Source organism: Ornithodoros turicata, chromosome 7, assembly GCF_037126465.1.
Source record: "Ornithodoros turicata isolate Travis chromosome 7, ASM3712646v1, whole genome shotgun sequence".
NCBI classification, from domain to species: domain Eukaryota; kingdom Metazoa; phylum Arthropoda; class Arachnida; order Ixodida; family Argasidae; genus Ornithodoros; species Ornithodoros turicata.
In genome coordinates this window covers 38,666,433-38,692,040 of record NC_088207.1, presented here as the reverse complement: position 1 = coordinate 38,692,040, position 25,608 = coordinate 38,666,433, and the positions used below count along the sequence as shown (strand labels likewise).

At 45.8% G+C, this 25,608-nt stretch overlaps 2 protein-coding genes across 2 annotated transcripts; both read left to right on the top strand.

Annotated features, from left to right (window-relative positions):
• The first annotated feature begins 73 nt into the window (after positions 1–73).
• LOC135400594 (uncharacterized protein K02A2.6-like) lies at positions 74–4,059 on the top strand. The gene has a single exon (XM_064632429.1). It carries the CDS (start codon positions 343–345, stop codon positions 4,057–4,059), a length of 3,717 nt encoding a protein of 1,238 aa, XP_064488499.1. The 5' UTR covers positions 74–342.
• A 2,893-nt stretch (positions 4,060–6,952) lies between these two features.
• On the top strand, positions 6,953–25,533 carry LOC135401058 (baculoviral IAP repeat-containing protein 7-like). Its single transcript, XM_064633194.1, has 7 exons — positions 6,953–7,299; positions 12,118–12,654; positions 13,796–14,159; positions 17,254–17,432; positions 18,054–18,277; positions 18,392–18,510; positions 20,279–25,533. The coding sequence occupies exons 2-7, from the start codon at positions 12,127–12,129 to the stop codon at positions 20,479–20,481; spliced, it is 1,617 nt and encodes a 538-aa protein (XP_064489264.1). The 5' UTR covers positions 6,953–7,299; positions 12,118–12,126; the 3' UTR covers positions 20,482–25,533.
• Positions 25,534–25,608: the final 75 nt, after the last annotated feature.

Sequence of the window (25,608 nt, the reverse complement as noted above, 5' to 3'; positions counted from 1 at the left end):
TATCATGGCACCCTCTCGTGCTGCTTTCCATGGTCATCTTCACAGCATCCTGTAGTGTTCGTATAACCGAACATATAATATCACATACACGGATGGCATCGAAGTAACGTAATACACACCGCCACGTAGGCGCGTCGATCCAACACGATGTCTGTAAACAGACACGCTGGGAGAAACTGTAGAGGTAGGAGGGAGTCGAAAATAAAGCATTGAAGTGTACGGACGGAAAGGAGCCTCTGTCGTTGTTCTGTTCAACGTTGGGCACGATACAGAAAATCCTGGCAAGACACTACAAAAAACTGGCGACGAGGATGGGATGTTAATCCACCGTCGGAGAAGCCCATGTCCGAAGCAACGGGACAACAAAGCCAAGAAGCAGGTTCGACAGACGCCGCGGAGCCACGTCAAGTAAGCGATATGACGAGCTCCCTACCAGCCCTTCCACCGTTCGACCCGCACTCAGATGTGTCCTCGCTCGCTCAGCGTTGGACCAAGTGGTTAGCTCGATTCGAGAACTTCATTCTGGCGGCCGATGTCAAAGATGCAGAGCGCAAGCGTGCAATGCTGCTCCACTATGCCGGCGAAGCAGTGTACGACATATTCCTGTCGCTCTCTAACACGGGAACGGATTACAAGACTGCCGTCAAATGCCTGACAGAGCACTTCGCTCCTAAGAAGAATACAGTTTTCGAACGACATGTGTTTCGACAGGCCAGACAAGAGCCTGGAGAGACGTTGGACCAGTTTCAAGTCCGACTCAGAAGATTGGGTGCAACGTGTGAGTTTACCGCCATTGAGGACGAGATAGTCTCGCAGATCATAGAAGGCACATCGTCGCAGAAACTGCGCAGGGCTGCACTTCGTGAGACGGACATCACGCTGGAGAAACTGCTTAGCACGGGACGCAGCATCGAGATCTCTGAAGTGCAAGCTAGCAGCATAGAGACCCCAACGTCTGCCCAACCTGTGCAGAAGATCACACCAAAGAAGCAGCCACATGAGGGTCCGCCTCCGAAGAAAAATCAACAACGAAATCGTCCGAAACAAAACCACACTGAAGACACCCAAACAGAGAAGTGCTCAGCATGTGGAAGGACCTGGCCCCACAAAGGTGGCAAGACAAACTGCCCAGCCTGGGGACAGACCTGTCATAAGTGTCAGAAGAAAAACCACTTCGCTAAATGGTGCAGAGGCCCTAGAGAGACAAAGGAAACAGTGCGATCCCTGGCTGCATCGACCTCCACAGCAGACCCTCAGCAAGCCCCGAGCTCAGATGAGTCACTGTTTCATGTGCGAACCAACACGAGCAAGCTTCCAGTTGTCACCGTCAAGGCTAATGATACGTCAATAGACTTTTACCTGGACACTGGAGCTGGGGTCAACGTTGTAGGAGAGCAAACCTGGCGTAAACAGCTCCGAACACCGTTAGACGCTACAGCAGCGCGTCTCGTACCGTACGGTATTACCCAAGAGATACCTGTGCTGGGAACATTCGTTGCTGAGTTCAGTGCCCGAGAAACGAAAACGAGAGCACCAGTGTACGTTGTAAAAGGGTCACAGACATCCCTTTTGAGCTACCAGACAGCCACAGAACTACAACTCGTCAGCGTTGTGCAGAACATTGCCGAGAAGTCTTCCGTCGACGCCGTAAAGGAATTTCCGAAGCTGTTTGATGGACTCGGTAAGCTCAAGGACTTCCAAGTGAAACTAGAGATTTCGAAAGACGTGCAGCCCGTCGCCCGTCAGCACCGGCGGATTCCCTTTCGGTTAAGAAAAGCGCTAGAAGCCGAGCTGTCACGGCTGGAGGAACTCGACATCATCGAGCCAGTGACAGGACCGACACCATGGGTTTCCCCTGTCGTCCTAGTTCCCAAGCCTCGGAACGACGGAGCGGTGAGAATGTGCATCGACATGCGAGAACCCAACACAGCAATCACGCGCGTTCGTCATGTCATGCCTACCGCAGAAGACATAGTAAACATACTAAATGGAGCTGCATACTTCTTGAAGCTTGACCTCAATGAGGGCTACCACCAGCTTGAATTAAACGAAGAGTCAAGAGTCATAACCACTTTCGCCACACACTGCGGTCTCAGAAGATATAAACGATTACTCTTTGGCGTGAATGCCGCAGCAGAAATATTCCAGGACGCAATCAGACAAGTCCTGCCAGATGAAGATGGCATCATCAACGTGAGCGACGATATCCTAGTGTCAGGGCGCACAATCCAAGAGCACGACCGCCGTCTGCGCTTAGTGCTGAAACGTCTTGAAGATGCAGGACTCACACTCAACGAAAAAAAATGTGTCATCGGTACTCGAGTCCTCAAATTCTTCGGACACGTGTTTTCGGCCGAGGGAGTGAGTGTAGACCCAGACAAAGTAGCAGCAGTAGCTGAAATGACGCCGCCGAGAAACCCGACCGAAGTCAGGAGCCTTCTCGGAATGGTTAACTACTGCGGCAGATTCATCCCTCGCCTGGCCGAACTCGTAGAGCCACTGAGAAGCCTGACACGCAGGTACGCCGAATTCTCCTGGACAACAAAACACCAAGAGGCACTTGGCAAAGTGAAGGAGGCCATGTCCCAAGCACACACACTGGCGTACTTTGACGACAGCAAAGACACATATCTCCTCACCGATGCTGGACCTGATGGATTAGCCGGCGTTTTGGTCCAAGAAAGAAAAAGGGACAAGATACCCAGTATCTTGGGGTACTACAGCAGAGCACTGAACCCGACTGAGAGGCGATATCCTCAGATTGACAAGGAAATGCTTGCAATTGTGTCGGCTATCGAACACTTCCGAGTATACCTCGCTGGGGGACACTTCACAGTAAAGACAGACCATCTACCGTTGGTGTCCATATTGAGAAACCCCAGTGCAAAACTGTCAGCAAGACTAGAACGTTTAAGCCTCCGATTGCAACACTACCTGTTCGAGATCCAGCACATCCCGGGAAAGGACAACCCTGCGGATTATTTGTCCAGGCATCCGCCTCCCTCACCGCAAGAAATCAAGCCTTTCCGAGAAACAGACGCAGTTGAAGAATACATCTCCTCTGTAATGAAGGCAGCCACGCCAAACGCACTAACCGTGCACGACATCGAAGATGCATACAAGAACGATGCGCAGATGAACAGTTTAATCAGCGCACTACGGGCAGCTGATCGAAAGTCTCGTGAACGCCTGTGGAAAGATGAAAAGCTAAAACCTTTTGCCCAAATCAAGGACGAGCTAACTGTCACTGACAGCAACATAGTCCTGAGAGGAACTCGTCTGGTGATCCCCGAGAAAGCCCAAATGCAGGTCATCCACCTTGCACACCAGGGACACCAGGGTCTGGTGAAGACGAAACAGCTGATACGAGAGAAAGTGTGGTTTCCAGGCATAGACCAGAAGACGGAGGCCGTGATCAAGAGATGCACAGCCTGTCAAACAACTGTCGAGGAGAAGAGGGTTTCGCCCCTGATGATGACTCCACTACCCGATGGGCCATGGCAGTCACTTGCAGCAGACTTTGCAGGACCCTTGCCAGGAAACAGCTACCTGCTGGTGATCGTGGACGAGTACTCACGATTCCCAATCGTTGCGTCGTTGTCTTCACTGACTACCACAGCGGTGACGGCAAAACTCAACGATATATTCGCAGTACACGGCTTACCACATGTACTGAAAACAGATAACGGTCCGCCGTTCTTCTCGAAAGAATTCGCAAGCTATCTGAGCCAAAATGGCATACGTCATCACCGTACCACCCCACTGTGGCCGCAAGCAAACGGTGAAGCAGAGAGATTTATAAGAAGTATCAAGAAGACCGTGAAGGCGGCTGGCGCCTCCGGAAGCAACTGGAAAGAAGAAATCAGCAACTATCTCCTGAACTACAGAGCAACGCCACACTCCACGACTGGCATTACTCCAGCAGAACTTCTGTTCGGCAGAAAAATTCGAACAAGAATTCCTGAGATACCAGAAAAGAAACCCCATGAGAACCTGGAAAAGAGAGACCGGGAGAAGAAGGAGCAAATGAAAGCAGCAGCGTCATGCAGCGCACCATGAACTTCGACAAGGAGACACTGTGCTACTGAAACGGCAGTCGCCACTGTCGTGTGAGTCTGCATATGACCCTCGACCCTACCGAGTCATCAGGGTCCAGGGAACAGCGATCACCACCGAACGCGACAACAAGAAAATTGTCAGGAATGCCTCATTCTTTAAACGCGTTCCTGAAATCCCCTCTCAGGATTCGGACGAGTGGCAAACAGCGGAGCACCCTGCCCATACAGCTGTTCCTCCTGCCAACGCAGAAGATAGCACCAGCCCTTTTGATGCGAGCCCGGATCAACGCACAACCAGCAGCCATACCACAGCAGCAGTGACAAACTGCCGTAGTTCCGAACGTGCAAATCGCGGAAAACCGCCTACAAGATTTGCAGACTACTTCTTTATGTGACTGAAGGACTTTAATAAAGCAAGGGGGGGATGTAGTGTTCGTATAACCGAACATATAATATCACATACACGGATGGCATCGAAGTAACGTAATACACACCGCCACGTAGGCGCGTCGATCCAACACGATGTCTGTAAACAGACACGCTGGGAGAAACTGTAGAGGTAGGAGGGAGTCGAAAATAAAGCATTGAAGTGTACGGACGGAAAGGAGCCTCTGTCGTTGTTCTGTTCAACGTTGGGCACGATATAGAAAATCCTGGCAAGACACTACACATCCCACGGCCCACGTTTCATGACTGTGCTGCTCGGGGGTCCCAGCAGTGGTGCCTTTCTGAGCACATGCTACTGCATGAGTTGCGGTATGCCGCTGTGGACCGCATTGTTGCTGTACGTAGTGGTCCCGAAACCCACCCCGCACTAACCTTCAGAGTGGCCTTCCCCGTGCTGGCGGTCAAGTGTCCTGGGACTCGTGCCACCACTTTTAATACCTCTTTTTAATTTTTTTAACCCCTCCACCACCTAGCTGTTCTTTCTTTTTCTTTTTTTTAACACTCGTCTCTTTACCACTTTCAATATCTTTTTTTTTTCCTTTTAATACTCAGGTATCATCAACAGTCTCCGTAATCATCCCCCATTCTACCATGATCCCTCATCGCTTTTACTGCTGAAATTGTGCAGTAAAACACCTTATGAACTACCATTCATTGAACCATCAATGGTTTCGCTGCTGCAGGTATGCAGAGAAACAAGCAACAACTAAAACCTGCGTGAGAGGAAGTGTGTAATGTTGCTTTCATAATACTCCAAAACGTTCAAAAGAGGTTAACTGAGTAACATTTTGCCATATAATCACCAATTATTTAAAAATAATATAAAATAAAGTGCTCAGTACTTCCAAGTACCAGAACTAAATTAAAATGCCTGTATTTAGTGCCAGCAGAGTCTGTTACTGTAGACTGAGACTTGCTAATCAAAGGCACACACGGCACATTGGGTCTTGCCGATTTCTACAGGCACATGTGTCATGGAAGTAGAAATATAATTTCTAGCACATCAGGTGGTCTACAAATTAGTCCGCAGGGTGTGACCACTTTGGTGTTAGGCATTAACCATGGGCATTGACATTATCAGGGATTTTTCCAAGTGGAGCAAGAGTGCAACCCCCCGAACACCCCTTTTTCTGGAGACGGACACTGGGCTTTCAGAGGTTCCTATCATGGCATCTGAGAATAAACATTACAACCTATGACTAAAGAGTGCACCATTTTTACATGCGATCTTGGAGTTCCAGTAGGACCATGGCCCCCCTCTCAGTACGCCCATGACTATGGGGTGCCACTTCCTTCCCGAGTAGATTGTAGTTTGCTGACGTGATAGTAGCCAGAAAATATTTCGGGAGGGCAGTTTCTATGGGGACTTTACATTGGGGGAGGAGGATCCCACTTCGTTTCCCTCTCCCAAATGCACTACCAAGGGCATGATTTGAGGGGGGTCATCCCCGAAACCATCCCCTGGACGACAGTATAGGCGCGTGCCACAGCAACAACCATTTGCCATTGTATATATGTATTGAGGGAGAGTACTGTGTTACAGAGCTTGAAGAACAGTAATTGGATCATTTGGGAAATATGTCTACGACGTAACGTAAGAGCATGCACTGGTAGAATGATTGCAGAAGGATATGTTTGAATAGTCATTTGTGTCATGCATTTGTACATGTGATCTTATTTGACACTGCTTTTGTCTCTGTTGTCACTGCTCTTGCAAATGCTCATTAAGCGACAAGATCCTTTCAGACGCAAGAATAACAGAACACTTAAATTATCTTAGCAAATGTATGGAACACAGTTGAGATGTGGTTGCACCACCTGCGGTAATAACGGTAGCCACAAGCGAGAAGCGCAATTATGAAAACACATCGAATTTGAGGCTTCCACTGCGTGCGTCTTGCGTAGCCGTTGAGTTTATGTACACTTAGGTGCAGCCAAGCAATACTGAATTCTTCCACCGTACTTGTGCAACGGCTTATGTCAAACACACACGCCAAAGCACACGGAACGGAACGCCGCACGGAACGAGGGCTGACCACAAAGCTTCCACTGTACTAGGAGACCACACTTTTCACTATTCATCTCTCGCTTGCTTTGCTCCTTGCACCTTGCCTTCGCTTCAGTTCCTATTGCAGTGTGTAAACAAGTACTGGCAGCCATGGCGGCCGCGATGGAGCGATGGACGGCAACTCTCCATCCATCCGTTTCTGGCCGCCGCAGGTTTTCATGCTGCCGTGGTGCCAACCAATAGGCGTGCGCGCATTCTCCTATGCGTAAACTAGCCTACGTTACGGAATTTCGCGGCCCGGGCAGGGCTCTAGGACAGACAACCACAGGCGCCGACTGCGCCCCCCCCCCTCCCCCGAAAAGTTTCTGTCACCCGTTCTCCATCACCAGTCTCATTTTTGGGACGACTTCGTCAAATGTAACACCTTTCACGCCTTGAAAAACGCTTTAAACAACCAAGTCGGTTCTGTTTCACGGATGAGGGATATCTGCCGTGGGCAAACTGCGTGGGCATCAAAATCGCACAACACGACAGCCAGAGCCATAAACGACTCTGACGCTTAGGTTTAGGTTTAGGCTTAGGCCCTTAGGCTTGCCTAATCGCCTAATCCCTTTTGAGCTGCAGCGTCGCAGCGTGGCGGCCTCTAGGAGGCGTTGATGTTGTTGCAGTGCCGTGTCGCAAAGAGAAACGAGGGCGAGTATTTTGGTGTTTTTCTCAGACCTTCGAAAGGCTGAAAGCCTGAACTTACTGAGTCACATGCAGGACGAATTGTAATCTTAACAGAAGGTAAGCATAATTTTATCTGCGTTTTGTTTTGCGGAATTACAAGTACGAGAGCCTAAGGGGCCTGATGTCGCCATACTGGCATGATCTTTAACAATAGTGTGTCTCGTGCTGTTACAATTGTATTCATATTTTAAGGCATAGAAATGCGAGATCGCTCTGCCTTGGTCTTTTTTGCACAAACACATCCGCGTGTCATGCTCAAACGGGATGAACGACGACATTTCGTAATCTGTCGGTCCCTCTGACTGTGCACTTCCCATACGTTGCTAGACAGGGCGGTGCTCACGCTTGACGTGTAGCACATTATCTTACAACGGCTGGAACTGGTTTACCTGATCGTTTTTAGCGCCCACATTGGATACATCACCGACTTCGCAATTTAGTTTTATCCGCAATGTAGACGTAGTTCGTGGGTCGTATGTAACCACGCATAGCATAACGTATCAATCGCTGCTACACTCCAACAAGGATATGACTATTTTCGTAGTGCAGCGATGAAGTTCTAAAGCATACAAGGGCATGGCAGACTGTATTGGTCAGTGGAGGTTTTAGTTCAGTTACGTTGTTCTCTTCAGCTGTTTTGCGAGGAACTGCTTGTTGTGGTTGACCTGGCTTCGACTTCTTTCCTGTGCTTCCCAAACCCCAAACGCGTTAGTGCGCAGTAGGCTCTTGCGCAACCGGAGGCGTGGTGTCACGGAATCGACGGAACGGAGTCACGGAGTGACTCCACACATGACACTCGGCCCAAAGTCAGGCAGAGATAGGGCGGTACACATCAGTTGTTCATTTCACCAAACAACATACATTTCGGCTAATCTCTTCTAGCCAGCCGCAGCTGTGACTTTTATCTGTGGTTGTCGGGTCCTCGCCAGAGGATGAAAATGCAGATAGGACGACTTTGCACAAACCAGTTTGTGTCAGAGCCGTCCTGGTAAAACTCATTTTCAGCGGCGCATATGTATGCACAGCAGCTAAGTTAAAATTTGGTGCTGAAGGCACCGGCCAACTGAATTGTCCCTCTTGCACCCCTATCTAACATGACCACAAAGGAGGACTGGGTCATTAAGGGTCGATTCATACGATGCAACTCTGTTCCCGTTACAGTTGCGCGCAGCCGAAGTTGCACCAAAAAGGTCCCTTTCATACGGCGAGCAACTCCGAACGCCGTAGCTGTCACTGAGCTCGCCAGATGGCGCGAAAAAACGTCATTGTCATCATTTTTGTCCAATCCCACTGCAACTTCCGCTCGTTACGACTTCAATCTTCAATCCGCTGCGAGTTTGATAATTTTGCACAATTTCCACTGGTCAGTGATAATTTCATCGTCTCGCGTACTGCCGCTGCCGCCGCTGCAATAGACCTGTTGCGCTGGGCCAGGTGGTGCAGCAAACCTTGTGTGTCAGCGCCGCTAGTGGCGACCTTTTCAACACACGGCCGCTCCGTAGCAGACGACGCTCAGTCTACGCTGGCTAACTTGTTGTGGCGTTATCGCTTATCATCTGTTTTCCGGATAGAAAGAAGTCAAAAGGATCGACAAATTCTTTCTAAAAAAAAGTCGCTGAAACATGTGTACAATGCGCGGTACGATGTACATATGGAGAACGCGTGTATGTCGCGAATGACGCTGTTTGTTAGGGTGTTTAGTGTGCTTCTCTGGTGCACTAGGGGTGCCAAAGTATAAATTTCATTCTGAGAAAAATCAGGCTTAACAAGAACGTGGCAAAGATTAATTCGAAGGGTGCTCATCGAATTCAATGGAAACTTAACAAAACGCTCGCCGTTATAATTGAAGATAGTTGAGCAATATTAACGGGACATCTAAAAGAAACAAACTGTTTTGTGGTTCAACACCCAAATAGTTGCTCTTTCCTGGGACCTCTGGTTATGTTCTCCGCGTGCGGAATGTTCACGACGCTACCATGAGCACAGAACAGCCATTGGGCAACGCAGTACCGACGATTTCGAAGAGTTTTCGGGCACAGCCATGCAGCGTCAGCAACTTCTCGACTATTTAGATTTGGAATCAGCTATCATATGTCCGCCTCGTTCAAACAGACGTCTAACTTTTTCTTAAATATGAGTACGGAAACAAAGGTTGTGCACATATACACGAGGCTATATTGTATATGTATGTGTTTGGAAGAGCTCCGGCTATATTTTTTCCTTGTATATATGGAGTTTCTGGTGACGACGACCCAGTGAAAGAATTGATAAAAACAAGTGAGCTGGTGAGTGCAATTCATCGCAGTAAGACCCGGAGACTAGGGACGACGACATACAGATGTCTCCAAACTCTGTCTGTGTGTGTGTTTTCGTCGTCCCTAGACTCGAGATCTTATTGTCACACAGCGACAATTATCCGAAGCATCGGCTGCACAGTCAACTTTTAATATAAAAAGCAGAAAACTGCAAAGCAAATACAGGAAAACGCAAAGTATATCTGGTCAAAGTTTTTCTTGAGACTTCATGTTTGTGTCTGTCCCTTCGTGTTCCCTAGTCTCGGGGTTTTTACATTATGTATCATCTTCACCAGCTCGCTTGCTTCCTAGTGATTTTTTCATAGTCAAAATTTTTGTGTTCTATTTCATTAGAACGGATGCCGATATTTGTCTACTGCAATAATTATACCTGGATGTTACATAGCCGCAATGAAAGTCTATGACTGAAAACGGTAAACGGCGGCAGAAGTCAGGAATAATTATTTCAGGACTTCATATTTTAAGAATTAGCTAGTTCTGGAGTACAAAAGATAATACAGCCGCCTGCATATTGCCGGCAGCCCGAATAGCGCTGCCAGTCGGTGACATTTCTTTCCGGGACTTTTCAGCGGGCAAGTTTTTGCCGTAGCCATCTTCTTGTTGCTATGCGTACGACACAACAGCAGTCTGCGATTTTTAGTAGAGTTCGATTCCATTCGAGTAGAGTTCGATTTCGGAAAAAGAAAAAAAAACGGCGCACTCTTTGACGCGTTCTACCCGTTGCTATCAGTTATGCATACGGGGTGAGAGCGGCCGCGTGTCGTAGCATTCCGACGGTAGGGGTCAGAGTGGCGCTCCAGTCGCCCTCCCCAAACTTTAGCGCAACAGCCCTGACACATGGAAGTCTTCCTGATTGGTCGTGCTTGCAAGGCGGAGCCGTGTGATAGACAGGTTGCAGCTAGAGTTGCAGGAGAAATCGCTCGTGAAGCGATCGGCTCGGCTGTGCAACTCCTGCAACTCGAGTTGCGCAACCAGAGCTTCGCGTTCACACGGTGCAACCAACTTGGTGGCGCGCAACTAAAGTTGCATCGTGTGAATCGACCCTTAGTGACCTTCAAGAACCCCATACACAGAAGGGGAGCTTCAGTTGCTTTTTGAAGGCGAAACAATAGACACATTCTTGCAACTGCCCTGTTTACTGCCTTCTTATTATATTAGACATATTACATTTTTCCTGTCCAGATTTTGTCCCAAATAAGGTAGACCGTCTGCTGCAACATCAAGAGTGTCTGTTCCTTTCTTTAATCTTGCTGTACGTGACTCAATATATGTATATTTATATACATATATTCTAACTGGATTCAATAAATCTTGGCCACATTAACTCCAAGCCCACAATGTGGGGTACGTGGCAGCTGGTAGAACGAGGCATTGTGAAACCCCTTGCTTATATACATATATTCTAACTGGATTCAATAAATCTTGGCCACATTAACTCCAAGCCCACAATGTGGGGTACGTGGCAGCTGGTAGAACGAGGCATTGTGAAACCCCTTGCTCATCACTTCTTTCAACTTGTTTGTCCATGAATTTTGGTATTCTGCCACGAGTGCCTCAGTTCACGTCCTCATATACACTCAGATCACGATTTTGAACTAGTGCTCTCGTCACGTCTCCACCTTGAGTGAGCATGACGAATCATACCTGTGATTCATTTTGCCAAGGTCTGTCTGTTCAAGCCATCATTTATGCTCTATGATGCTGAGTCAGAACTGAACAGCTGCACTTGAGCCTTTCTTTTTTGTTGAATCTCTGCATGCAATAAGGGGATAAGGCAAAAAATCCCCAACCGAGAAAACAGCTGGGTTTCCTCGAATAACGCAAATGCATATGTGTGTGTCTGCTCTACGCGCACATCCTTTTAGCATCGTTTTGGGTGTGTGATTTAGTGGAAATTGAACAAAACGCAGTAGCATGACATATCCCCTTTTTCAATGTAACACTGCACACACAGGGTTATGGTGCAGAAAAAACAAGTTTTCACGAGTCTGACTTTGACAGCTGAAAAGTGGTGATGACGGGTAAGGTGATGTCACCTGTACGTAGTGGAGCAGCCTAGATCAGGCTGATCGTGCTGCTAAACGAGCATAATCTTGAAAATAATGTCCTAGATGACCAGCATAATATGACTTATTAGCTTAGTGCACACGTTCTTTCCTATTACAATGCTCAGTAGCACTGCTGACACAGTCATGTGACGTAGGAAGAACTTGTTCTTCGAATGGAAGTCTAAGTTGATTTCCACATCGTTGCAAAATTTAAGTTACGCCATTTGTATGCGTGTGTAGAAAAGGGACCTGATCTGCATGACACACACGCATTTCTCGTTTCTTACCCTCCTGTAACAGGGCAGTAAATTGCAACGTGGTCCTAAATTTTCTTTGGCAGGTACATACTGGTACGTAGACGTCATTGCAACAAAAATACTAAAAAATGAGATAAGTTGACTTATCCTCTCATTGCATACAGGGGTTCAATTATATCCAGTATATATGGTGTCCCTCACAGCAACAGGTAACATTATCATCTCAACCATTTTCTGTGATGTATATCCTTGCAGGTCCGCACAATGCTTGAAACAATCTCCACTGCCCTTCCCCCGGGCAACAAACACCACCATATGGGCAGTAGCACAGTAGATGGAGGAGAACAAGCCAAGATGGCACGTAGACCAGCCCACGCTGGTTTGCAGACGCTGGTGCAGGAGCAGCAGCGTCTGCACACTTTCGCCTCGTGGCCTACCAATGCCCCAATAGCGGCAAACAAACTGGCACGTGCGGGATTCTACTACACAGGCCAGGGGCTGCAGACAAAATGCTTTCATTGTGGTGTCGAGCATTCCGGCTGGGTGTTTTCAGACAGCGCCATGGGAAAGCATAGGGAGTTGTCTCCAAACTGCGAGTTTGTGCTAAGCAGCTTGGGCGAGAGCAGTGGAGGCTGTTCAGCTGGTGCGCGACGGACTTCTGAGCCAGACCTTGCATTGATGCAGAGGTCTGAAGATGCAAGATTACAAACATTTGCAAATTGGCCGGTTGACTTCCTCCAGCCACGCGAGCTCGCACAAGCAGGGTTTTACTATTTGCAGCAGGATGACATGGTGAGTCGATAACAGTATGCAACTGTGGTCTGTTTTTGTCTGATAGCTAAGAGACTTTGTAGAGGAAAACATGTGCAAAGAATGCTCAGCCGATCATAAAAGTGCAATTCTGTAAGGAATAAATAGGGAGTGACTTTTTCAGGTTAACCCCGATTCCGCCCCGTTATTCCCCCCCGAACTGACCTCCGACCAATTCGGTTAAACCCGATTTCTCCCAGAATTCCAGTCACTATGAAATCCTCAAGTGACGTTTCCACTGAAAACGAACAAAGGTCGTCACATCTAACACATGTAAGAATGGGTCACTTACTTTCCAAGCAATACACCCAGGTGTGTCAACACTGTCTATGCCTTCGGCGATTACTGCTGGAAGGTCACGATCTCGCAAAAACAACAACAAAAGAACAAAAAAGAGAGATTAGGAAAGGACTTAATAGACAACAGGAGAAACAAAAACATCCGTTGCTACCGTAACCGACTAGCTTGTGTAATCGCAATTGTGGAACAAATCTGCTGCATGGGCATCTCTCAGCGGCCAGTAAGGAGCACCTGACGGGAATAAGTACTTGTAACATAAACTAGGAAGGATACCATATCCCCTGATATGTACACACAATACCATGGATCCCACTGGTTCGAAATTTTTCAACACCTCCCTAAAAACGGGTCCTGCGGTTTTTCTGCTGTGTGGCTTATATGAGTGAAATTACGGTATAGTTTTGAAACCACAGCATTTGGCACTCACTGCAATAGCAATCTGTAACAGAAGCCAGAAGTTGCAAGAAACGAGCAGCATCTTTTGTTGTATTCATCAGCCTTTCTTTCTATCTTATGACCTTTCAGGAACATTCAAGAGTCCTCGGTCATGTTTGTCAAATGTTATAGTCCTGGCCATAAACCATGTTTTATGTCTGAGGCAAAATGTCCCCTCTCCAGGCAACATGATGGCCAAGCCTTAAAAGATACTTGAAATCTCCTTGAATTCTCGTTCCACACTTGAATGGGGAGAACAAATACAGAAAAAATGCAGTAAATTGGTGTATGTGCACATCAATCTACCAGGAGGTATTTTCCTGGACATTCTGTAAGCTAGACTTGACCGTGAAGCATTTTCGATGTGAAGCATAACAATTCTGTACAGGTGCGCTGTGCCTTTTGCCAAGGCGTGATCCATAACTGGGAACGTGGAGAGGTGCCACTTCGTGAACATGGCCGCCACTTCCCTTGCTGTCCGTTCCTTCTCAATCCTTCCATGCGGTCTTCGATGGACGTGTGTGGTCGCTTCAGCTCTTTTAACGAGGTGCTGTCGGGACCAGAAAAGAGAGCAATTGCTTCCCAGGATAGTGCTCATGTTCCCCTCACCAGGTTTGGCATAGCACCGCATTCTGCACCCAAGCACACAGCTCTGGTATCACCTGATGCGCGGCTTCGGTCATTCGAAGAGTGGCCCTCCGATGCCCCAGTAAGGCCGCACGACTTGGTTAAAGCAGGCTTCTTCTACATTGGTGAGTAGTTTTCGCACCTTTTCCTTGTCCTGTATATCTCAGGAACATTTAGTTTTGCACATGTTATGGAGTCTTTCACGAAACTGCTTAATAGGGATCCCTGCAGTATTGTACGCCACAAGCAGGGTGCGAGATGCTTCATTTTTGGATCCTAAGCGAAAATACCTAGCTGGAACCTGTTCGCAATTCAACTGGGTCCAGCTTAGCTGGCTTATGGAACGATTCCCAGCTGGAACCGATCCCTACTGGAACCAGCTGGACCAGCCTTGATGGATCTACTTTGGCCCAGCTCCACCTGAGGGTTGACTACAAGTGGAGCAGGGTCTGGAAGGCCCGAGACAACGCTAGCAGGAGTCTGGGTTAACGGCAACATATTTATGCCATATTCGATACATGAAGGGCACTGCGTTACAGGTAGCACCCGCTGCTTGTGTTCCTTTTCAGAACATCTTTGATCTTTTTTTTTCATGAAATATCTCATGGTTTCCTACACATAGCCATCTCATCCTTCATCTTTCAGTATGTAACTGTGGCTGCAGAAGGGAAATGACAATAATATTAACACCAAGAAATGATGAACATTCAGAGATGTACCAGTAAAGCAAGGAAGTCGACTGCCTGCAATCGTGTCCACTATCTCGGGAGATAGCTGTGGTTTCCCTGGCAGTCCAGAAAAGCCAGTTGCTTGGGAGTAAGGAGGTCACTTGAGGGGAGAGGCGGCTCACCAGATCCAATTATGTTTCGCGGCGCAAATATTTAATCACTACTACCCACCCAGTTGAGAATTATGGACCTTTATGGACTCTACTTTTGGTATTTTCTCACGATTCATTAGTGCAGGGGTTGGAAGACAAGATACTATGCATAGCGCAGGATTTTTACACAGTTTGGAGGGTTAAAAGACAGGAGGAAACGTGAATCTGCTACCTGCGACTTTGGCTGCCCAGCGACGACCAAGTTTAAATTCAAAACAAGCTCTGATCCAGATGGTGGTCAGCCTGATATGGTACTTTAACCATTGAAGTTTTGGTTTCATACTCAAACCAAAAGGTACATGGTACCGAGTGCACTCCTGTATTATTTCTAACAACCTTTATTTTGAGAAGAAATGACGTGATCACTTAAGTGCAAATAAATGTAAACTGCAGTAGTACAGATTCCACAGCACGTGCAGTGTGCCTTTAATGTGGGTGCTGGTACCACATTAAGCTGAAGTTTACACTGAAGTTTGTTCTCTAAGTAAACCTATAGTCAGGCATTGGAGCCAACATTATGAAATGGTATCAGTTCCACTTTGAAATTCCATTTTAACTGGTATGTTTTTCAGCTGGAACCATCTTCGCTTGTATGTTTTCAAAATGAAACCATCATGACTGGTACATTTTCCAGATGGAACCATCTCAGCTGGCCTTCTTTCCTAGCTGGAGCCATCTCAAGTGGTCTTGCATTGCAAGCTGGTTTCCCTTAATACCAGCTAATACCATTCAGAACCAGCTGAAGCCCTTACTGGTTCCAGCTGACCATTTTTGGTTGGGAAGGTATACGGTGTGCACAAGGAATCTGAAAACTAAATTTGAGTTTGGCTAAAATGGACAAATATAATAGGAAAACCAGTACATTTCTTCAAAATGCTATTATTCATGCTACTGTCATACAGACAGCTAAAAAGAGCCACGAAGGTTAGTGGTACATGTATATGGCTTTTTAGCAGGAGCCGCAAACTGTGGAGTTGAGGCATAGAGTAGAGGAGCTATGGAAGCAGCTATGGAACACATGGCTAAACCAGATGCAGTTTGGAAAGCATTACTAATTCATGTGCTAGGCTGAACAGCCCGGTGTTACATAGATACATTTCAGCCCCAGCATGAGGATCAAAAGGACTCAGTCAAGTCATCCTTCACAGCTTTGGAGACAAACAGGAGTGACTAGTTGGCGACGGGGTCATTGTTGGTATACGAGATACAGCTTTGAAAGAACGCCTGTTTTGTGAAGCGACTATTTCGGCGGACAATATCATCACCATGTGCGAGTCTGCAGAGATATTGAAGCAACAAATAACGCCGCTGAAAAACAGCAACCAGGATATGGCTGTGGACAAACTTCGAGTACAGCAACACCATCCGACACTGTACTTACACGAACTGTACTTACTCTCAGGCACTCACTGATCAAGGCAGATGAGGATGGACATCTTTTCCTTGTACTTATGAACTACAGGAACACCCCGACGGAAGGTATGAAGTCACCCGCAGAACTTCTTATGGGAAGAAGGATAGAAACATTGGTGCCTCTTCTTCCTCAATGTCTGAAGCCTCAGTTTAATACTACTCACACTCAGTGACTACTCTGGCTTCGACAACAGAAGAAACACGTTGACGGAGACAAGGGAACCAAGAAACGCGAGCCCCTTTGGTGAACCAGGAATTCTGGGTAGAGACATTGTGATACATGGTTGTCCGTCGTCGTGATGCAAGTGGGACCTCAAAAGAGGACCTATGCCATTCTTACGGAAAGTGTGACAGATTTCACCTGAAGTCCTCTATTGGCCGGAAATACCCAACCTGCAACCTGAAGACTGTGGCTTCACTACAAAGGACCAATCACCAGCATGCGTGGCTAGTTCTTCCCCACTGTCTGCCCCCTGCACAATAAAACTCCTGATCTAGCAAAATTTCATCATGGTCCCAGAGAGTTTACTACAAAGGGGTTCTACTGTATATAGCTTCTTAGCCAGAGCCGCAAGCTACGTGCGCTCGTGCAGCTCATGTCTCGTGCACTAGTTTGATCGAGACTGGTTTCTCTGTCAGACACTGTCTGCTCGAATCGTTCCTCTTTGATGTGTCTGGAATTAAATAAGCCTGGTTCATCACTTACGTTGTCACATCATTCGACATAACACGTAGGAGTAATGAAGAACGGGAAGTAGAGATTGCAGTCTTGCTGAAATAGCACCAAAAACTTTGTTAACATTTCTATAACAGTTTTTGTAGAAAAGGTTTTTGATGTACATGTGTGCATATAAAGGGTTCACATAAGTTTTTCCCTCTGGATATTGCGGGATCGTTTCAACACTAAGGGCTGTGAATCTTTCCAGGACTGAACGACTATACCAAGTGCTTCCACTGTGATGGTGGACTGTGTAACTGGGAAACTGGGGACGATCCCTGGGTAGAGCATGCACGATGGTTTCCAGGCTGCGAATTTGTGAGACTCAATAAGGGTGTTGCCTTCATCAAGGAGTGCTCGGACAAACAGAAGAGCCACTTTCAAGCGGTAAGTGCTTATGTTGTTGTTTTATTGTAGCTTGTGTTCAGTTAGTTTTGTATTATTAATTAGTTTTATTTGTTTCTATAATTTATACTTTAGTGTGTGATGTGTGATGTTATCACGGTTACAGGAGAGACCGTGCTCCAGTCGGGGCCAGCGCTTTTCGCACTTTCTTTTTGTTGTTGCTTCTGTAGCGCCCTCTGTGGACGCAATCATGATGACGACGACGCAATAAACGCGCCGGCCAGTTGTTACCTGGCAGGTGCACAGCACGGACCTATGTTCCTTATTATCTGCTAGGTATCCACACTTCTACTCCCAGTTCTTCCTCTGTGTAGCAGACGACACTTCTCCGAACAAGCAAACCAGTTAGCGGGTTGTACCGCGATGATGTCAAAGTGACTCTGGTGGCTAGTTCCGAGCACTGCCACCGTGGTCGCGATTTTCAAAATCAAATTCCGCGATATGTACGCGTCTGTCGAGTGAATCACTTCACACGGTGCGTTTTAGCAGTCAGGTTAACGACTTGGTTTGAAAAAATGGTTGTGACAGAAGTGCTTTCTGTGCTCCTTTAAAAGTACTCTGTGCTCTGTTTCATCGGGTATACCATAAGCTTGCTTTACGCAGATTGCAACAACGTTACCTCAGTCGAGCGAAGATCCCAACATTGAGTCCGAGATGGACACGTTGATGCAGTCTCCGGACGTACTGTTCTATGTGGAACAGGGAGTGCCGCTTGACATTCTACGAAACTCACTGCGCGCGCACATTGCAAGTACCGGCAGGGGTTTCAGCAGCCGGGAGGAGCTCACGCAAGTGCTCAACAGCATGTTCTCCCTGAATACAGCCAGGTGCGCAGAAGTTAACAATGTTGGTTTTGCCCGTTACATTGCTTTTCTGTGGGTGAAATCTATTTAGCGGTACATTTTATTTGCGCGGGTTTATTTGTTAACGTACGTTTCCAGGTTAGGGGATCCATCAAATTCCAAGGAAAGTCGTGGCTCACCCGCAAAGGCGACAGCTGACAAGAACACTGTGCAGATTCAATGCGATGAGCAAAGGAATGGGCGTACAGGTGGAGGAGGTACAGTCGCTCTTCGTGCTAAGATTACCATTTTGTCTTATTTTATGGGCCCTCCCCTTCTGGTGAACACCTGATTCTGGAGAAATGGATACAAATTGATGCAATTATGCGGAAGCATGAGGTATTCTTCTGATGAACTTGGGACTCTGGGTACGCAAAACGGTGTTAAGTTTTGGAATTTAGTCTCGCCGCTGTGTTGCAACCCTTATCTAACAAATGTTATTGCCATATTTAAGTGGCCCTAATGTTCATAGGCATGGATGCAAATGATGCCAGTCTTGTGTGTCAAGCCTGGCATCCCATACTACTTCCCCAGCCTATAACATACGATCGGCCTAAAGTGTGATGTAGATGTTTTGGGAAGATTTGCATCATAATTTTTGGGGCAGTACTGCAAGGCGTTGCCGGGCTAGTTTCCATACATATATGGCTCTTACTGTGTCAGGACAGTTGATCTCCACTCTCCAATCCATGGGTCAGCACGGTCGTAGCATCTCGAGCAATCTTTACCAACAAACATGTTCTAATGTTGCTTTGGGCACATACATTTTGCTAAGACTCCACTGCGAATGGCTGAAGGACATGAATTACTGCAGCGCATTTCACTGGCAAACGAGTCTTATTAATTCTGATAAAGTACATGCTGACAAGTTTGGATGCATTGGGTATGTCAGGAGTCCCTCCTGACACAACAACTGGAGGGCATTGCAACTAGACTGCCTGAATACAGTCAACCCTCGATTTATGAACCTTCGATTTATGAATTCCCTCGTTTTATGAACACTAGCACGAGGAACCAAACTTTTTACATGCATTTTCCCCTCGTTTTATGAACCTCGATATTCGAATAATGCATGGAATTTCTGGGAACCAACTTGGAGTTGCCCAGCATTTTTGCCCTCAGTTTATGAACGGGTCGTTCCGAGGCTAACAAAAACCTTTAAATGGATTATTCGTGGTCTTATGAATGACGCCTGAACAGACAAAACGTTTTCCAGGTATTGCACCCTCTGTTCTTAACCCCTCGAAATCCGAACAACAAACGGGTTTTTGTAGAAGTGTTCCTGACCTCAATTCATGAATAAGGTGTCCGCTGTCACTCGGAGATTAATAAACGTAGGTTAAAAACCCCAGAGGAAATCCGAGACCAGTTGAGTGCGAATGTGCTGACATCTCCTCTTTCCAAGGTTGACACAGCGGAAGGCATGGTCCAAAGCAAAATTAAACTATTTAGTATTGCATAATAAACAGAATGTGAATGCGCTAACATCTGTGCTTTGTGAGATTGATACAGTAGAAGGCATGGTCGAAAGCAAAATTACACAATATATTGCATTATAAACACAGTACCAACTTGGAAATACTGTTCTATTTGCTCGATAGTACTCACTTAACGGTTTTTTCGATTTACGAATCCCTTGATTTATGAACGGTTTTTCGGGGAACCGAGGGTGTTCATAAATCGAGGGTTGACTGTATATGATATTGGGTGATGAAGTTTGAGGCAGGGCCAAAGTACCTTAAGCTCTCACTTGCTTTCTCTAGTGGAAATATCAAAGTACCCCATAATCGGAGCGGAGAGCACGCGGGGAGCACGCGGGACACCTGCCGCTAACAGTTGCATGTTATCACAGTCTATCTTTGGCTCGTGACTTTGATGATAGTCGATGTTTGGGTTTCCTTCTTGTATCAAGGCATGCGAGAAGGTCTCTAAACAATGCAGTGAAACCCCAGTGACATTGCCCCTCTTCTTGCCTATCCCTGACAGCAAGCGACACTGAGCGTCTGGAGCTGGAGAACTTGCGTCTGAAGGATGAAAGGCTTTGCAAGATATGCTTGGATGCTGAAGTGGGGGTTGTGTTTCTGCCTTGTGGCCACCTGGTGGCTTGTCCTGCATGTGCAGCATCAGTCAAGGACTGCCCTATCTGCAGGAAAACTATCATGGGCAGTGTCCGGACGTTCCTCTCTTAAAATGTGTCTGTGGTGGTGCCATGTGTTGAAAAAGAGCAAATTGCACTGTTGGATTGGCTGAATTTGGATTAGATTAGATTGGAGAAGCTGACTCATCTGCATAGAGAAGCATAGAAAAAGGGGTAACATACCAGCCATGCAGAATGGTCATTATGATGCCTCGTTATTTCTGTTGTTTCTGTGCCGGGTTTGCTTTATCCAGCTTAAAGTACAGTTTATTTATTGGTAATTGCTAATGCATCACAGAAAAGTAATGTAGTCTGCTATATAGAGAAGCTTTGAGAATATATCTGTACATGGTTTATTGGCACCTTGACACATTCTTGAAGAACATGCTTTGTGCAGCTATTCTTGGGTGAGAGCTCTTCTGTACATTGTTAACCGTCTAGTTTATTTCCACATATATTGCAACGGGAGGGATGGAAATAACCACACGTCTGGAGCGTCACTGTGCTTATTGGATGTAAGTGTATACATCTGCATTCTGTTGGGTCTATGGGCAGCATGCAGATATTTGCGAGGACTTTAAGTAGCAGAAACTTAGTAATTCAGTGATACAATATTTTTGTACCAGTACACAGAGATCATTTGCCACTTGTGTAATCATCCAACTGGTGCTGTTACTTGTACAAAGGAAATGCCAAAGACCTTTCTGATGCTATAACAGCCTCCTGTCTGCCTGCCTGAGCTTGTATCTGTCATTCTTTTACGTCAACTCTGTTGAACGTTTTCGTGTGTGTTTACTTGTTCTATTAATTTCATGGCCTTAGATCAAGGCTGTACATTAGAGGGAAATTCTTTGGATAAAGTTGGCCCTCATTAAGTCTGAATCACTTGTACTGGAATGGTGATGAGCAGTGGTGAACCCATTAGTTAACCGAATTCTTAAAATCTGATCTATTTACTCTGCATAATTCCTGAAATTTGAAAGCTGCTCGCATGTCAGTTAGTTTTGATATGACATGGAAGTGTCGAAAGAGCCAAATTTGATATAAATCTGCTTCCTTTTGCAGGGAGTTTGTGTTATAACATTTTAAGATGATTTGTAGGTAATGTGTGGGTTATAGGAACATGAATCTCGTACCATGTAACAGTGCAAGCACACAGGGAACAGGGTCTCCCAAAATAAATTGAAACCCTAATGTAAAAATACTGTACTGTTCTGTACTGCTGATACTGTAAAATATGTATTTTGTGGTGTATGACAAGCATCCATGCTCTACAACTAGAGCCTGAAGTTTTCGGGAAATTTTTTGTTTTCTTTTAATTTGGAGGGGGCGGTAAAAGTTGGGAAAATAAACATGTGCTCTAAATTCATGCGAATTCAGGTGGACAAACTTCCAGTATGCTAAATTCGGGGAGAAATCTGGCTCAGTTACTGGTTTGGTAGAAAGGGTGAGGTGATGTCACTATATTTGCTGCCAAACAAGTTAGTGTGCATTCCTACAGAAGTCTCACTAAGGGCAATTTGCCGGGTAAAAATCGGGCTTTCGCCCTGAACGTTCTCTAGTTTTATACTGACAGTTTCAGAAAACTTCAAGTGGCAGATATACAACGTGCATCGATGGATAATGCATACCTCCGAGTACTAATAGAGTGCGGAAACTAATCTGTAAATTTGGTCAATTACAAGTTGTAGCAGATTTCTGTCTTGCATTAACAGTGTCAGCATTTTCACGTGCATTCAGGATCACCGACGCCTCGACGGCATCCTGGGTTCACTTTGCTACCTCGGTATAGAAGGCATCTGTCTGCACTTTGTGTGCCTTCTGTCACCCATTTTCCACATACCCTAACGTGGAAACTAATGATCCACACCTGTGTCAAGCGGTTGGAACAAGGTGTGAGGCTAGAGGACACGCAACATTTTAGGAACTGCTCCTCCGGGAAAAACTGCTATGCATAGTTCTTAGACTATCTTAGACTAGACTAGCTTCTTAGACTATCTTACACATAGAAAGAACTTCGTACGTGTGTCTGGCTGTTTGTCGCAAGCATATTACGCTGTACATGGGGTTCCCTAGGGCTCAATGCTTGGGCCTCTTTTGTTTAACGTATTTATTAACAACTTACGTTTGCTGCTGTTATGATACTGCTGTACGCTGATGATATTAAGCTTTACATGCCTATAACTTTGATAAATCATTGCCTTATTCTTCAAAGTGAAACAGGTAAACTTTGTAGACACTAACAAGGTAAAATTTTGGTGTGGACAAAACGGAGTAATTTTAAACGCATCGAAAACATGTGTAACGTCTTTTACCAGGAAACGTTCTTCCGTTGATTTCTTGTATATGCTGGGGGATACCCCTTTGAAGAGATCACTTGTAACTTGCGACCTGGGTGTTTTCATTGACAGTAAGTTGAAATTTGTAGAACACGTTAACTATATTATTAGCACATCTTACTCTGTGCTGGGATTCATTTCAAGGGTCACGCGTGGATTCAGCGATCCTCAATGTCTCATCAGATTATATCGTTCTTTAGTCTTGCCAAAGCTAGAGTACTGCTCTGTTGTATGGAATTGTATTGGAAATGTTTTGGCATCGACCATAGAAAATGTACAACGCCGATTTATCAGAATTTACTTTGATAGATACCTCGGAAGACAATATTTTTATGAGTATGACAGGATACTGAGTCATTGCAATTTAGAAACGTTGGTTGCGAGACGCAAAAGTCGAGACATTATACTTTTGTGCAAATGCGTTCATGCCATTTTCGATAGCCAGTGTTTGATCGAGTCAATTAGTTTTCATGCACCAATGAGAACTTTCCGCCAGTGTCGCGTTTTTGATGTTCCGAGATTGAGCTCACTAAGTCCTCTGGCCCGTGTGCAGCGTCTATAATAATGAAATTTGTGACATTGACGTTTTTGATTGTACAGTGTTTTACTAATTCATGCTCCACTGTTTTGTACTAACCATTGTACCATATTAGAAGGCCATCGCGCTGTTTATGGACAAGCTCATAAAACTATAATAATAATGCACACATTATACATAGGGAGCGACTTTTTCAGGTTAAACCCGATTCCGCCCGGTTATTCCTCCCCGAACTGACCTCTGACCAATTCGGGTTAAACCCAATTTCTCCTCGAATTCCAGTCACTGTGAAATCCTCAAGTGACGTTTCCACTGAAGACGAACAAAGGTCGCCACGTGTAACACATGTACGAATGGGTCACTTACGTGCCCAGCAATACACCTATGCCTGTCAACACTGTCTATGCCTTCGGGGATCACCGCTGGAAGGTCACGATCCCGCTAAAAAAAAACAACAAAAACAAAAAAGAGAGATTAGGAAAGGACTTAATAGACAAGAGGAGAAACAAAAACACCCGATAACACCCGAAGGCACAATTATCGCCCGAGTTTTCCCCGAATTACAGATTTAAAAATAGCGCCCGATTTTTACCCCCCCGAATCTGAGAAAGGCATTTAACCCGAAAAAGTCGCTCCCGAATTTTACAGCAGAAAATATTCTAATTGCACGTTTCTAGTTATTCTGCTTACATTTATGTATACTTGATTTTGGAATTGGAACCTTCTTAGATAGTGTTCATTGCATAGAATTGTAGGTATTTAGGTGTAGAGCAAAGTAATACATGTAATGCCAACTTTGAAGTTGCACTTGCTACGACACAGCACTTTGATGTCGTCAGCCAATTGTAACCATGTATGCCATACGAAGTGCATGAACTTTAGTGCTTTCATTGATTGTATTCAAAGGTCCAAGCAGGCACCCGTACATTTTTAGGGAAAAATTCAGCACATGAGCATGCACACACGTTATGCCATGCATGACGACAAGAGGTTTGGGTCAGGAAAACATTAAAATTTTGCCTTTTGCATGTCAGCACTTCAGTGTTTCATCTGTACAGTCATATGCTCGCTCACCCCACAGGCCAAGGCAATGAAAAAAGTGGAGCGCTGGACAAAGTGTTGTCGTTGCCTCATGGTAGCTTAGAAATACCACATTTCAAGAATGTTGACACCCTCTATGGCATGCCACTAGAAGGTCATAGGCTTGCTGTAGTTTCACCACCTGTTTTTAAATTTCTTTCTTGTATTTGATCTTTGGAATTTAGCCCAATGCATGGTCCCGTCGGTTGAACTATCAAAATGCTGTAGGAAACAATAGAGGGGAGAGGTGAATTTGGATGTGAAAGTTTTAAACAGTAGCAGTGCCTCAGTTGAGAGTCTATTGTTCAACGTCACCGGACCAGAAGCCTGGCCCACCAATGTTGGAGCATTGAAACATTTGTTCGCTTTGTACAAGTGTTACGCTACAAGTGTCATACGCTAGTGGTACAAGTCTCCTTCAATTCCCTACTGTTGTTGAACTGCAAAAGTATTTGGGGTGTACCTGTGATGTTGCTAAAGACGAGACTATCCAAAACGTGATTGAGGTACGACGTGATGAGCACAATGCAACTGCAGTTTACCTGCAAACATGGCTCTGTGCCACTACATGGAATGCCTGCTTTACCATGAGTGATGTTAATGGACAGAAAGCACCTCCAGCGAGATGAAGCAAAGAGGTTTTGCAGTACGAGATATTGTGCCATTCCAGCCACAGGTACCAGCATTTCGTACCAAGTACACCACACCGGATACATCAATCCAAGGTACCAGCATTTTTAAGAGGCATGACTGTTGTGAATGGTGTTCATACATTAGCAGCGCAACAAAATAGCTTGCAGATTCTTATAAAAATGTTTTTTAACACTTGCGAGAGATAACTTCCAATTCTGTGTGGGTGCTGTTTCCTGTTCGATTGAAGTGTTTCAAAACATTTCTGTGCTCCACTGAAATGATTTCATCTGACATACAAAGTGAAATCTGCCCACAATTTTGTACATTTGCTTCGTCGACATTTTCTGTACTATTCGCTGCTGCTCCCACGTTGCACGTATTTTACTTCATGACAGTTTTGTAGCTAGATTTTAACACGTTTATATTTTTTCAGTAGCGGGTGTGCAGAAATGGTGGAACTCTAATATGTATTATGTAAAGGAATCTCGTAATAAATGGATAAATCACTACTGCAGTGTGCACCTGCATGTGAAGGGACATCAACAGAAGTTGAGTCACACTGCATGGATAGGGGATGAGCTAGTTATTG

What these genes read in the sequence shown, in the direction of transcription:
- LOC135400594 (XM_064632429.1), top strand. Translation starts at nt 343, where the DNA reads ATGTCCGAAGCAACGGGACAACAAAGCCAAGAAGCAGGTTCGACAGAC.
- LOC135401058 (XM_064633194.1), top strand. Translation starts at nt 12,127, where the DNA reads ATGCTTGAAACAATCTCCACTGCCCTTCCCCCGGGCAACAAACACCAC. An exon ending in AGCAGGCTTCTTCTACATTG is followed by an intron (nt 14,160 to 17,253) that starts GTGAGTAGTTTT and finishes GAATCTTTCCAG; the next exon opens with GACTGAACGACTATACCAAG. An exon ending in TGGGCGTACAGGTGGAGGAG is followed by an intron (nt 18,511 to 20,278) that starts GTACAGTCGCTC and finishes TATCCCTGACAG; the next exon opens with CAAGCGACACTGAGCGTCTG.